The sequence below is a fragment of the Engystomops pustulosus genome, chromosome 8 (assembly GCF_040894005.1).
Source record: "Engystomops pustulosus chromosome 8, aEngPut4.maternal, whole genome shotgun sequence".
Classification (NCBI taxonomy): domain Eukaryota; kingdom Metazoa; phylum Chordata; class Amphibia; order Anura; family Leptodactylidae; genus Engystomops; species Engystomops pustulosus.
The window spans coordinates 10,992,484-11,008,366 of record NC_092418.1 but is presented as its reverse complement, the minus strand read 5'-3'; the positions used below and the strand labels follow the sequence as shown (position 1 = coordinate 11,008,366).

Sequence of the window (15,883 nt, the reverse complement as noted above, 5' to 3'; positions counted from 1 at the left end):
TACACACAGTGATGTCACAGTACAGAATAATACACACAGTGATGTCACAGTACAGGGGATAATACACACAGTGATGTCACAGTACAGGGATAATACACACAGTGATGTCACAGTACAGGGATAATACACACAGCGATGTCACAGTACAGGGATAATACACACAGTGATGTCACAGTACAGAGATAATACACACAGTGATGTCACAGTACAGGGATAATACGCACAGTGATGTCACAGTACAGGGATAATACACGCAGTGATGTCACAGTACAGGGATAATATACACAGTGATGTCACAGTACAGGGATAATACACACAGTGATGTCACAGTACAGAGATAATACACACAGTGATGTCACAGTACAGAGATAATACACACTGATGTCACAGTACAGGGATAATACACAGTGATGTCACAGTACAGGGATAATACACACAGTGATGTCACAGTACAGAGATAATACACACAGTGATGTCACAGTACAGGGATAATACACACACTGATGTCACAGTACAGGGATACTACACACAGTGATGTCACAGTACAGGGATAATACACAGTGATGTCACAGTACAGGGATAATACACACAGTGATGTCACAGTACAGAGATAATACACACAGTGATGTCACAGTACAGGCATAATACACACAGTGATGTCACAGTACAGGGATAATACACACAGTTATGTCACAGTACAGGGATACTACACACAGTGATGTCACAATACAGGGATACTACACACAGTGATGTCACGGTACAGGGATAATACACAGTGATGTCACAGTACAGGGATAATACACACAGTGATGTCACAGTACAGGGATAATACACACAGTGATGTCACAGTACAGGGATAATACACACAGTGATGTCACAGTACAGGCATAATACACACAGTGATGTCACAGTACAGGGATAATACACAGTGATGTCACAGTACAGGGGATAATACACACAGTGATGTCACAGTACAGGGATAATACACACAGTGATGTCACAGTACAGGGATAATACACACAGTGATGTCTCTGTTCTGGGATCGACAGATATTAGAATTTTGATTCCATGCAATATGAGGTCCGTCCTTTCTCAATCCACTCCAAGTAAATATTTTACATTCCCAAGATAAGAACCATCTTTCCTGCCAATCACAAGTGGGACATCGTCCAACATTTCCATCCCTGTATTCCCACCAGTACAATGAGTCGGGAGGAGGAGTCAGTGTTCCAGATGTTGATCGCAGCCTCTGAGCACAACCGGAGCGTTACATGGGGAAGATGGAACGTAGCAGACGCCTGGGACCTCTGATAGTCCTGCTCGTGGGCCTCATCGGGGCCATCTCAGGTACATCCTAGCTCTATGATCCTCAAGATGGGAGATAAGATGAAAAACCCAAACTCAACCACTACAGAGCCAAAGGAGCCTTCTGCTTCCAGAACCTTCTACTGTAAAGATCAGGAGAAGTCAGCTGACTGGTGTGTGGGCTACTCTGGGTCAGACCCCTACAATCACATACTGAGGGTCTATCCCGAGGAAAGGTCAATGGTATGGAAACTACATGGGGGACCGGAAACCCCCTCTAGGTAACGAAAGGCCAGTAGATCCTGAGGTCTGGGGGATTATGTGGTCTTCAGGTTCCTCATCACCCACCAACCCAAATCCCTCTCTTGGGGAGGTGGGGTGCAACTAAGATTTTGCCTCTGTGGAGGACAATGGGATGGGAGCCCAGGTAGGTGTGACAACCCAATGGGTTTTCCTTTACAACTTGGTAGTGTAAGGACATTTAGCCCCAACACTCAAGAGACCTTCTGAAGGGTTTGAGATATCAGTCTCCTTTAGGCGAAGGTCCACACTTGACCTCATCATGTCTACTTTTTGGGTGGCAACTTTCAACCATACCTGGTCCACTGAATATTTGTCTTCTCGTAGATAAGATAGAAGAAGTGAGACTTGTTGGGGGATCCGGACCCTGCGAAGGGAGATTGGAAGTGAAGATTGGTGGAGAATGGAGCGCGGTTTGTGAGGACGACTGGGACGAGAAGAACACAGCGGTTATTTGTAGACACATGAGCTGTCCCACGGGATCAGAACGCGATGCCCGGGTTTCCTCCTTTGGCCCCGGTTCCGGGACGGTCTGGTTGACCAATGTCATCTGCAACGGACAAGAGGAAACTCTGAATGACTGCAAATATTCCACCGAAACAGAAGACATCTGTGACCACAAGAAGGACATTGGAGTTGTCTGCGGAGGTAAGAGGTCCACCTGCAACTTGAGAATTCTAGTTTTAACAGCTCCCCCTAGTGGTGGTGGCTTTGGTGATTTATATTTAGTGGGATATTTTGGCTCCAATGTCAACAGGTGAGGAGGAGGAGATCAGGCTGGCCGAAGGGGACAACCACTGTGAAGGGCGAGTGGAGGTCAAGCATCGAGGACAGTGGGGCACCGTGTGCGGCCTGGACTGGTACACGAGTAGCGCCCTTGTGGTCTGTAGACAACTGGGATGTAACGTCACCAATCCCATCCAAGTCAAGGCCGCCCCATATGGACCTGGAACTGGCAAAGTCTGGCTCAGTAACGTCAAGTGTAAGGGAGAAGAGGCTGCCGTGTGGGACTGCAAGCACCGAATGTGGGGAGGTGGATCGTGTAAACATCGATACGATGCAGGAGTTATCTGCTCAGGTACATAATGATACTCATGTTATACCGACTGTACATATATCATTATATACAGGAGATCCCCAGGTTATAGCGGCTGTACATATATCATTATATACAGGAGATCCCCAGGTTATACCGGCTGTACATATATCATTATATACAGGAGATCCCCAGGTTATACCGGCTGTACATATATCATTATATAGAGGAGATCCCCAGGTTATACCGGCTGTACATATATCATTATATACAGGAGATCCCCAGGTTATACCGGCTGTACATACATCATTATATACAGGAGATCCCCAGGTTATACCAGCTGTACATATATCACTATATACAGGAGATCCCCAGGTTATACCGGCTGTACATATATCATTATATACAGGAGATCCCCAGGTTATACCGGCTGTACATATATCATTATATACAGGAGATCCCCAGGTTATAGCAGATGTACATATATCATTATATACAGGAGATCCCAGGTTATAGCGGCTGTACATATATCATTATATACAGGAGATCCCAAGGTTATAGCAGCTGTACATATATCATTATATACAGGAGGTCCCCAGGTTATACCGGGTGTACATATATTATATACAGGAGATCCCCAGCTTATACCAGCTGTACATATATCATTATATACAGGAGATCCCCAGGTTATACCGGCTGTACATATATCATTATATACAGGGATCCCCAGGTTATACCGGCTGTACATATATCATTATATACAGGAGATCCCCAGGTTATACCGGCTGTACATATATCATTATATACAGGAGATCCCCAGGTTATACCGGCTGTACATATATCATTATATACAGGAGATCCCCAGGTTATACCGGCTGTACATATATCATTATATACAGGAGATCCCCAGGTTATACCAGCTGTACATATATATATACAGGAGATCCCCAGGTTCTACTGGCTGTACATATATCATTATATACAGGAGATCCCCAGGTTCTACCGGCTGTACATATATCATTATATACAGGAGATCCCCAGGTTCTACCGGCTGTACATATATCATTATATACAGGAGATCCCCAGGTTATACCGGCTGTACATATATCATTATATACAGGAGATCCCCAGGTTATACCATCTGTACATATATCATTATATACAGGAGATCCCCAGGTTCTACCGGCTGTACATTTATCATTATATACAGGAGATCCCCAGGTTCTACCGGCTGTACATATATCATTATATACAGGAGATCCCCAGGTTATACCAGCTGTACATATATCATTATATACAGGAGATCCCCAGGTTATACCAGCTGTACATATATCATTATATACAGGAGATCCCCAGGTTATACCAGCTGTACATATATCATTATATACAGGAGATCCCCAGGTTATACCGGCTGTACTTATATCATTATATACAGGAGATCCCCAGGTTATACCGGCTGTACTTATATCATTATATACAGGAGATCCCCAGGTTATACCAGCTGTACATATATCATTATATACAAGAGATCCCCAGGTTCTACCGGCTGTACATATATCATTATATACACGAGATCCCCAGGTTATACCAGCTGTACATATATCATTATATACAGGAGATCCCCAGGTTATACCAGCTGTACATATATCATTATATACAGGAGATCCCCAGGTTATACCAGCTGTACATATATCATTATATACAGGAGATCCCCAGGTTCTACCGGCTGTACATATATCATTATATACAGGAGATCCCCAGGTTCTACCGGCTGTACATTTATCATTATATACAGGAGATCCCCAGGTTCTACCGGCTGTACATATATCATTATATACAGGAGATCCCCAGGTTATACCAGCTGTACATATATCATTATATACAGGAGATCCCCAGGTTATACCAGCTGTACATATATCATTATATACAGGAGATCCCCAGGTTATACCGGCTGTACATATATCATTATATACAGGAGATCCCCAGGTTATACCGGCTGTACATATATCATTATATACAGGAGATCCCCAGGTTATACCAGCTGTACATGTATCATTATATACAGGAGATCCCCAGGTTATACCGGCTGTACATATATCATTATATACAGGAGATCCCCAGGTTATACCGGCTGTACTTATATCATTATATACAGGAGATCCCCAGGTTATACCGGCTGTACATATATAATTATATACAGGAGATCCCCAGGTTATACCGGCTGTACATATATCATTATATACAGGATATCCCCAGGTTATACCAGCTGTACATGTATCATTATATACAGGAGATCCCCAGGTTATACCAGCTGTACATATATTATTATATACAGGAGATCCCCAGGTTATAGCGGCTGTACTTATATCATTATATACAGGAGATCCCCAGGTTATACCAGCTGTACATATATTATTATATACAGGAGATCCCCCGGTTATACCGGCTGTACTTATATCATTATATACAGGAGATCCCCAGGTTATACCGGCTGTACTTATATCATTATATACAGGAGATCCCCAGGTTATACCGGCTGTACATATATCATTATATACAGGAGATCCCCAGGTTATACCGGCTGTACATATATAATTATATACAGGAGATCCCCAGGTTATACCAGCTGTACATATATCATTATATACAGGAGATCCCCAGGTTATACCAGCTGTACATGTATCATTATATACAGGAGATCCCCAGGTTATACCAGCCGTACATATATCATTATATACAGGAGATCCCCAGGTTATACCGGCTGTACATATATCATTATATATGATAAAGGGGGGTTGGGGATTGGGTTTCTATTCAGTTCCTCTAGGCTCCAGTGGTTCTGTCCAGCCCCTTAGTCTGTGCTATTTACCATAAGCACCTACTCCAGTCCTTCATATATCACAGGAATAACATACAACCCTCGCAGATACTTATATACAAAAAGACTTTACTAACAACATACATGTGACAAAGTAACTACATAAAATACAATACAAAATACATAGAGACAAACCTTCTTCTCCTGACCTCTCCCGGACACAGTAATGTGTATGTATATACAATATATAGTTAACACTACAGAAACTCCTGGATGTACCCTGAAGCAGGAGTTACATCCAGTACCTGACCATATACATGTACATATACATATAGAGACTCATGCACAATAGCATCTATATATCTACTCCAATACACGTGCAGGGCAGAGATCCACGTGTGAATGGGATACGGCTATAGGTTATACATGTAGTTACACTAATATATACACACTCACTGTAAACACTTAGCTATGTATATATATGGTAAAACACATAACACCTGGAATATCTATAGGTACACGTATAAAGTCTACTATATTATAATAAGTACTATGTTATAATTACTCTTATAAAGTTATATACATACACAGAAAGCACACACAATATATGACCTGGTTCCTAAGGTAAGTGCTGTACGTCCGGGAGGGAGGTCAGGAGCAAGAGACAAAAGAGAGCGATTTCTGTTTTTACCATGCTTAAATATCCTTGTGTGTAATCCCTTCCCACCACCTATAACTCCACCCTAAGACCCTCTTAGGATAGACCCCAGTAGTGTGCAGGGAATCTCACACCTGGTTCATGGTGGCTTCTTACTGTTCAAAGCCTTTTGATATGTTAATGACCCAATGGCTTCAGTACACACTGACATCTCACCACAGAATATCAGTGGCTGCTATCAGTATATACTGAATCCATTTACACTATATGTAATATATATAATAATAGAGCAGAGGGTCCAGTTATGAATAATATCCCCTGTAACATCTCCCCCTGATGTCAGACGCCTGACACACTATGCTGGAGTCTGCTCTTCTATGTGTTGATGTTTGACATAAAATAAAACAAACTGAGTACAAAATAAAGACAAATACAACCAAAAATCACCCTTTCATGTATGGGTGTAAAATAAAAACAGAAAGACATTAAGATTATATTTCATCTAGAGGTCACAGTCCATATGGTCTTGAGTGCACATCACAAGTTCATTTGCATCTTTGGCTTGCTCTTTGGATGAATGGTTCCAGCTTTCACGCCATCTTTGTAGAAGAGGGATTGGCTAGTTGCACTTCCTTCAGTAGACAGACACTCGCTGCTTCTCTGTGTGTCTCCACCTGGAATGATCAATGGAAGAGTACACTGCATAGAGGAGGAATCCTCAGTGATTGTCACATGATACAGAACTCATCCTGCAATACATTTATTCTATGTACATCCACCATGGTTTATTCTCTGTTCACCTCATCAATCAGGAGACATGATGTTCTCCCCCTGTGGACAGAGCCTTTACCTCAGATATACCACTAAGACATTGGTTAGCAAAAAGCAAGCTTTATATACTGTATACCTGGCACCTTCAGATCACACGGTATAAACCAAGGCTGGGAATGTCACTCCTATGGTGCTTCCCCTTTGACCGGCAGCTTAAAAGACCCGCGTCCGACTGAACAGTCATTGTACCATAATGCGCCTCTGCAGTTCACCGTGGTTTTACCCACTCCCTGCAGAATCCCCAATAGCGAGAGCTATGCCCCACGGAGTATTGGCTGCGCCGCGGACTTTGCTGGCGAATTACACTGTACGCTCCATAGGTCCTAGAGATAGTTGACCACTTTCTTTCCTGAGACCTATTGCACTTAGACAGGGGCAGGTAATCACCCCTTTACCTGAATTTTAATTACTGAGGTGCCAGAAATTAGAGAGAATATACAACCAATCTTAGTGGATATTATTTTGTAATTGTCCAACATGTTACCAGGTGAATATCCAATCACTGAGAGCAGAGAGTTCTGTGTGCAACATTAGCTTAAGAACCATCATATTGCCAAACAAATATACAAACATAAAGAAAAGACCAAATTTGTTATTTACGATTAACACCTTTGTCTTTACAGGCAGAGGCCTGACTTCAGGATTGAGCCATAAATGACTGAACAATACACTTCCCTTGCACTTCTGCTTCTCTGAGCTGTTGAAAACAAAAGGACTGGACCTCATTAACACTTAGTTACAAACAGACTATTTACACAGGTTCAGTAACAGTAAACCTCCTCCCTCCCCCCTCTAGGTGATAGAATCTCATCACCAAGCAATGAGAGCTAATGAGGTTTACAATACACATCCTGGCCATTATATGGGGAATCCATGATTTTACTAATTTTGGCCAAGTATATTATGGATCCCCAACTTTAAGCCTATTGCAGCAGATTCCCAGTAGGGCTGTCTGTTGTACAGTTGTGTGGTCCTGCTCCATGTGAAGCCCCACATTTGTGCCCCTCATTTTGTGAGACCATCCCCCGTTCATACAAGTTAACCCTTTGTGGACAGAACCTCTTTATATGTCCATACTGTAAACAGTGAAAACACCTAACACTCCCCCACTTCCTCAGTATTTGGCTGGGAGATGCTTTCTTTTGTACATGGGTTCCTTGCAGTCTGGGGTGAATTGCTATCTGTTTCCTGATCTTTATAGACCTTCTATCTTTGAGTAGATCCTGTCTGACCTGTTCTATCACCAGGGCAGCCTCCATGAGTGAAGCTTCTTTTGCTGCATTCAATCTAATTGTGGTGTCAAGATATGGAAACTTCTCCACAAACATGCGGATCATGCCTTGTGGGGTTCCTGGACTATGATTCTTAGTCACCTTTCTATACATAACTTCAAACCTCCCACACAGAGACAAGGGCTCATCATAGATGGTTGGTCTGAAGTTAACCAGTATGTCTGGGGTGACATCCAAATGCCCTGTTACCAATTTCATGAGGATGGAAAGTCTGTCTCCCTCATCATGAAATTGGCCGTTACTGGGGGCTGCTTTCCCTATGGCCTCATATCTTTGGTAAAGATGTGCTGGTAGCCATAGTTTGAACAGCTCCATGCGATGTTCCATTGGAACAGAAAATTTCTTACAATAACCCTCAAACGTGTCACAGGAAGTGAAAGGATCTAAATTTTCATCATAGCTTGGGATATATTTACATATATTCAACAGATATTGCATCCTCTCCATCTTATGGGAAGATTGTGATTCCTGTACATTACTGTCACACACATGCAGGTTATGTCTGATCACTGACGTCTCAGAGTCGCCCTCTAATCCTCCATCTATCCCACCAGCAATGCTTGTCCCTCCATCTACTACACTGCCCAGTAGTCCAGGCCTAGTAACAAGCAGGGGTGTGGAGTGATCTGTAGCAGCCGCAGGTTCAGTCTCATCTCTCCCCCTGTTTGCACTCGAAACACAAACTTGTTTCATGGGCAAAGACTCTTTGATGGACGTCTGCATGCTACAGATGATCTCATCCCTTTTTGCTATTTCACATTTCAAGTTCTCAATAATCACCTCAGTAGTTGCTGCTTTTTGCTTATATTCGGTTATTTCCATGTATAACTGTATAAACACCTTATCCACATCTGTATAATACTTCTCCTTCTCAGCTACGTGAGACTGCAGCGTGTGCATGCGGCTTTCCCTATCTTTTATAGCATCAATTTGCTGTTCCAATTGTGTCTCTAAGCTGTTCAGCCGTTTAACCCCTTCCTTACAACAATTGCAATGCAAATCTTCAGGAACCTTTGATCCTTTGTCTCCATCTATCTTCTCCATCTTACTAATGGCCTCTTCAAATACACACACAAGCTTGGCCATCATATGGAGCCTCTTAGATGTCTGGTTCAGTACACTGCGCTTAGCAATATGCAACTTATCATAGGAATTCGCCTGCTCTAACAGGGATTCCCATAGCAGATCAATAGATTCCTCTTTCTTAGATAACACTGGGTTAAACGAACTACATTTACTCAACTTTTCAAAAGTCACATGTTCCACTTTGCCAGTCATTGTATCCCTGCGATCTGTGTTACTCCTGTACTAAGGACTATACAAAGCAAAGACCCTCACACCAGGGTCACCTCACAAGGGTCTGATAACAGAAACCAACCTGAATCCTAAGAACTGAACTCATATAGATTCTCTGCCAATAATCACACTCATACTAGGCCTCAGATGAAACTGTGCTACCTGTCCGAACCTACCCAGTCTAGTAACCTAAGTTCACAGTATAACAACAATTTCACCACTATATCCCAATATAGATGGATCATGACATTTGGGCCTGGCTCGCCATTGATAAAGGGGGGTTGGGGATTGGGTTTCTATTCAGTTCCTCTAGGCTCCAGTGGTTCTGTCCAGCCCCTTAGTCTGTGCTATTTACCATAAGCACCTACTCCAGTCCTTCATATATCACAGGAATAACATACAACCCTCGCAGATACTTATATACAAAAAGACTTTACTAACAACATACATGTGACAAAGTAACTACATAAAATACAATACAAAATACATAGAGACAAACCTTCTTCTCCTGACCTCTCCCGGACACAGTAATGTGTATGTATATACAATATATAGTTAACACTACAGAAACTCCTGGATGTACCCTGAAGCAGGAGTTACATCCAGTACCTGACCATATACATGTACATATACATATAGAGACTCATGCACAATAGCATCTATATATCTACTCCAATACACGTGCAGGGCACAGATCCACGTGTGAATGGGATACGGCTATAGGTTATACATGTAGTTACACTAATATATACACACTCACTGTAAACACTTAGCTATGTATATATATGGTAAAACACATAACACCTGGAATATCTATAGGTACACGTATAAAGTCTACTATATTATAATAAGTACTATGTTATAATTACTCTTATAAAGTTATATACATACACAGAAAGCACACACAATATATGACCTGGTTCCTAAGGTAAGTGCTGTACGTCCGGGAGGGAGGTCAGGAGCAAGAGACAAAAGAGAGCGATTTCTGTTTTTACCATGCTTAAATATCCTTGTGTGTAATCCCTTCCCACCACCTATAACTCCACCCTAAGACCCTCTTAGGATAGACCCCAGTGTGTGCAGGGAATCTCACACCTGGTTCATGGCGGCTTCTTACTGTTCAAAGCCTTTTGATATGTTAATGACCCAATGGCTTCAGTACACACTGACATCTCACCACAGAATATCAGTGGCTGCTATCAGTATATACTGAATCCATTTACACTATATGTAATATATATAATAATAGAGCAGAGGGTCCAGTTATGAATAATATCCCCTGTAACAATATACAGGAGATCCCCAGGTTATACCAGCTGTACATATATCATTATATACAGGAGATCCCCAGGTTATACCAGCTGTACATATATCATTATATACAGGAGATCCCCAGGTTATACCGGCTGTACTTATATCATTATATACAGGAGATCCCCAGGTTATACCGGCTGTACATATATCATTATATACAGGAGATCCCCAAGTTATACCGGCTGTACATATATCATTATATACAGGAGATCCCCAGGTTATACCGGCTGTACATATTTCATTATATACAGGAGATCCCCAGGTTATACCAGCTGTACATATATCATTATATACAGGAGATCCCCAGGTTATACCGGCTGTACATATATCATTATATACAGGAGATCCCCAGGTTATACCAGCTGTACATATATTATTATATACAGGAGATCCCCCGGTTATACCGGCTGTACTTATATCATTATATACAGGAGATCCCCAGGTTATACCGGCTGTAATATATTGTATACCTTTCCCTTTACCATAGGTGATCCTCCGGAGCTAAGACTTGTTGGTGGAACCAGTACATGTGAGGGGAGGCTTGAGGTGCGTCATCAGGGGGAGTGGGGCACCGTTTGTGGTGACTATTGGAGTGACAAGGATGCAGCGGTCGTGTGTCGACAGCTGGGCTGCAGCGCCCCCGGTGGCCTTATTAAGGCAACATCTTTTGGGCCTGGAAGTGGTAATGTTTGGGTCAGTAATGTCATCTGCACTGGAGAAGAATCAAACCTGTGGCAGTGCCAGCACCAGATGTGGGGTCATCCATTCTGTGATCACGGACAGGACGTGGGGGTCATGTGTGCAGGTAAGGAGTCTGAGGGGTGGAGCATGAGCAGGTAAGGGGTCTGAGGGGTGGAGCATGTGCAGGTAAGGGGTCTGAGGGGTGGAGTAAGTGCAGGTAAGGGGTCTGAGGGGTGGAGCATGTGCAGGTAAGGGGTCTGAGGGGTGGAGTATGTGCAGGTAAGGGGTCCGAGGGCTGGAGCATGTGCTGTGGGGTGAAGCATGAGTAGGTAATGGGTCTGAGGGGTGGAGCATGTGCAGGTAAGGGGTCTGAGGGGTGGAGCATGTGCAGGTAAGGGGTCTGAGGGGTGGAGTATGTGCAGGTAAGGGGTCCGAGGGCTGAAGCATGTGCTGTGGGGTGAAGCATGAGTAGGTAATGGGTCTGAGGGGTGGAGCATGTGCAGGTAAGGGGTCTGAGGGGTGGAGCATGTGCAGGTAAGGGGTCTGAGGGGTGGAGTATGTGCAGGTAAGGGGTCCGAGGGCTGGAGCATGTGCTGTGGGGTGAAGCATGAGTAGGTAATGGGTCTGAGGGGTGGAGCATGTGCAGGTCAGGGGTCTGAGGGGTGGAGTATGTGCAGGTAAGGGGTCTGAGGGGTGGAGCATGTGCAGGTAAGGGGTCTGAGGGGTGGAGTATGTGCAGGTAAGGGGTCTGAGGGGTGGAGCATGTGCAGGTAAGGAGTCTGAGGGGTGGAGCATGTGCAGGTAAGGGGTCTGAGGGGTGGAGTATATGCAGGTAAGGGGTCCGAGGGCTGGAGCATGTGCTGTGGGGTGGAGCATGAGTAGGTAATGGGTCTGAGGGGTGGAGCATGTGCAGGTAAGGGGTCCGAGGGCTGGAGCATGTGCTGTGGGGTGAAGCATGGGCAGGTAAGGGGTCTGAGGGGTGGAGCGTGACACCAATGAGCAAACTACTTTCACAAAAGGGGTTGGCTTTTTGTTTACTTCCTTCATCAGATTTGTTTATCGCTCTAACTGGAGGTTGTTTGGGTTGGTACCTACAGTTTCTGACCATCCAATGATCTCTTGGTGTTCACAGGAGAACCTGAGGAGGTCAAGCTGGTGGATGGGAAGAACGAGTGTGAGGGAAGGCTAATGGTCCGTCATCGGGGACAATGGAGCACCGTGTGCAGCTATTTCTGGGGGGCTACAGAGGCCACTGTGGTTTGTAAACAACTGGGATGTGGTGGTCCTCATGAAGATGACCTAGAAGCCAAGGCCAGCAGCTTCGGGGCAGGGTCTGGAAAGATTCTACTTAGTCAAGTAAGATGTTTCGGTAAAGAGTCAACTATATGGGAGTGTAACCACCCCATGTGGGGTATCAGCCACTGTGGACATAAGGATGACGTCGGGGTCACCTGCAAGGATAAAAGGACAGGTAAGTCACCATTCGTGGTCTGTGGTGAGGGTCAAAGCTGAGCTGATACAAACCTCTTCTTCTGTTTCTTTTCAGGTCTAAGCAGTGACTTTAGGTTAGTGAGCGATAGTCACAGATGTTCAGGAAGAGTTGAGATGATGTTTGAGGGTAAGTGGGGGGCCTTGTGTCACTCACACTGGGACCTCCAAGCCGCCAATGTCCTATGTAGACACCTCCAATGTGGCACCGCAGTGTCCATCTCTGATGGGGGGAACTTAGGAGGGAAGGACCTTATCTGGACGGATAGGTTTCATTGTAAAGGCACCGAGTCCAACCTCAGGGAGTGCACAAACTCAGTCCTGGGGAACGGTATGTGTCCAGACCAGGCCACTGCAAAGGTCACATGTTCAGGTAGGTAGAAGTCCGGGTGCCAGACCAATTCCTTGACCGATAGGACACTGTTAGTAACATTTCTAACAACCGGTTTATCTTCGATATATCCAACAGGTACCACAGAGTCTCTACGCCTGGTAGATGGTACAAGCCACTGCGATGGAACATTGGAGGTCCTACAGAATGACATCTGGGGCCGAGTTGCAGACCATGAATGGGACATCAAAGATGCTCAGGTTGTGTGTAGGCAGCTTCAGTGCGGAGAAGTCATTGACTCGTTCACTCTAAAGAGAACAGAGGATAGAATTGTACATTGGGACAGAGTCCTCTGCACAGGAAGTGAGAGAGACCTAAAAGAGTGCTCAAAGACCCAACTCAGATCTTCTGATGTCTCCACCGATGCTAGAGGAGATGTGGGGGTCACCTGCTCAGGTTAGATATTTTCTATCTTCTGGGATAAAAACGTTTCAATCACTTTTTACGGTAAATATAGACCATCTCACGTCTACAGAGAGTCCGAGTGTGCAGCTGGTGGACGGTCATGGACGTTGTGCCGGGACGGTACAGGTTCACCACCAGGGAGAATGGGCGTGGATCAGCAGTGATTCGTGGACGTTGGCCAATGCGGATGTAATCTGCAGGGAGCTGAGGTGTGGACATGCCATTAATGCCACCCCCGTGGTGAAGACTGGAGGGGGCGACCTATGGCTGAAGGGTCTTAGATGTGCAGGACACGAGAGCAAATTACGGGAATGTCCCTCAAGCTCATGGGGACCAGCGGACTCCGAGGACCAGGAAGCTGCAAAGATTGTGTGTTCAGGTAAGACAAGAAACAGACTCTTAGGCTGAATTTATGGTCATGAAAACCCGCCCCCGAGGAGCACATACACCAAATTATGGATACATCCCTAGGTTTATCTTACCTAAGCACATACCAGATTGTCAGGATTTCTGAAATATGAGGTCTTAAAGGGAATCTACCACCAGAATGAGTGACTGAATGCAAATAAGCCTGAGGTGCTCCAGGCTTCATAGGTATTAATGGAGCCTGGAGCTCCTCAGGCTCATTTGCATACAGGCTTTCATCCTTGTGGTAGATGTCCTTCAAAGTAATGGATATACTGCGAGCATGTGTATTATGCTCCAGAGCTGTACTCACAATTCTGCTTGTTGCCTCATATTATTCACAGCTCCATCTTTAATGCAAATTCTAAGTCCCGCCCCCGAGGAGCACAATTAGCAAACTAGTGGGTAAATTACCTGTTGGCATGGAGCTATCTTTGCTACTCCAGAGCTGCACACATAATTCTGCTCAGTCAAGCACCTGAAATGCCGGGGCCTACAAATATTAAGAACAGGGAAAAATTCTCCACAAAATATTTCCAAAATTAACAAAGTGTCACAATTTTTTTTTTTTTCTGGCAGATTTTACAGACCTCCGCCTGGTAGGGGGCGCTAACAGATGTGAAGGACGGCTGGAGATTTATTATAATGGGAGCTGGGGATCGGTGTGTGATAAGGAGATGACGCCTCATACGGTCTCCGTCCTGTGCGGGCAGCTGGGGTGTGGATCCGGCGGACTATACCAGGGGGTAACTTCTGATGATGCCCCCTCCTGGCTGGAGTTTATAAATTGTAGAAGTCGGGACAGATCTCTGAGCGAGTGCCCGTCGTCGCCTTGGGGCAGGAACATGTGCAGTGCAAGGGCTCACATCCAGTGCACACGCGAGGGATCGGCCTGATGCTAGGAGTCGAATATCATGAATATTTAAGGGAAAAGTCACATTAGGGCGAGTAGAGGGGGAATAAATTCAACTCTGCTGAAGATTTGCCTTACGCTACCAGGGCCCTAGACTTATAGAACGAGGGCCCCGGATCCGAAAACTTCATTAAACACCAGTATAACCATAACGATTTCTCAGTGTCTTCTGTCTTGTCACCACTAGATGGCAGTGCAGGATTATACATGGCATAAAGCAGTATATAGAGAGGAGCCTGTATACAGGTGATAGGATACAGGTTGTGTATGGTGTTACACTATGTGTGCCTTACATGCTGATACCTGGTGACTGGGCAGCTGCGGAGTGCGAGGGTGACAATCCAGGGAAACCCCTGCTATGTGTGGGGAGCATACTACTATAGCTGGAAGCCTGGGCAGCAGGGGGCAGTGTGTCCTCCTATCACTACTAGGGGTGACTGTCCTATACCATGGCCCCCACATCATCACACCAGCAGGGGGCAGTGTGTCCTCCTATCACTACTAGGGGTGACTGTCCTATACCATGGCCCCCACATCATCACACCAGCAGGGGGCAGTGTGTCCTCCTATCACTACTAGGGGTGACTGTCCTATACCATGGCACCCACATCATCACACTAGCAGGGGACAGTGTCCTCCTATCACTGCTAGGGGTGACTGTCCTATACCATGCCCCCCACATCATCACACCAGCAGGGGCAGTGTGTCCTCCTATTACTGCTAGGGCTGACTGCCCTATACCATGGCCCC

General features: G+C 44.9%; 1 protein-coding gene across 1 annotated transcript; it reads left to right on the top strand.

The window, feature by feature from the left end:
* Window positions 1–1,199: 1,199 nt before the first annotated feature.
* LOC140074645 (scavenger receptor cysteine-rich type 1 protein M130-like) lies at window positions 1,200–15,285 on the top strand. Its single transcript, XM_072119707.1, has 9 exons — window positions 1,200–1,347; window positions 1,933–2,253; window positions 2,363–2,683; window positions 11,338–11,655; window positions 12,664–13,002; window positions 13,078–13,392; window positions 13,489–13,806; window positions 13,886–14,194; window positions 14,800–15,285. Exons 1-9 carry the CDS (start codon window positions 1,272–1,274, stop codon window positions 15,114–15,116), a joined length of 2,634 nt encoding a protein of 877 aa, XP_071975808.1. The 5' UTR covers window positions 1,200–1,271; the 3' UTR covers window positions 15,117–15,285.
* Window positions 15,286–15,883: the final 598 nt, after the last annotated feature.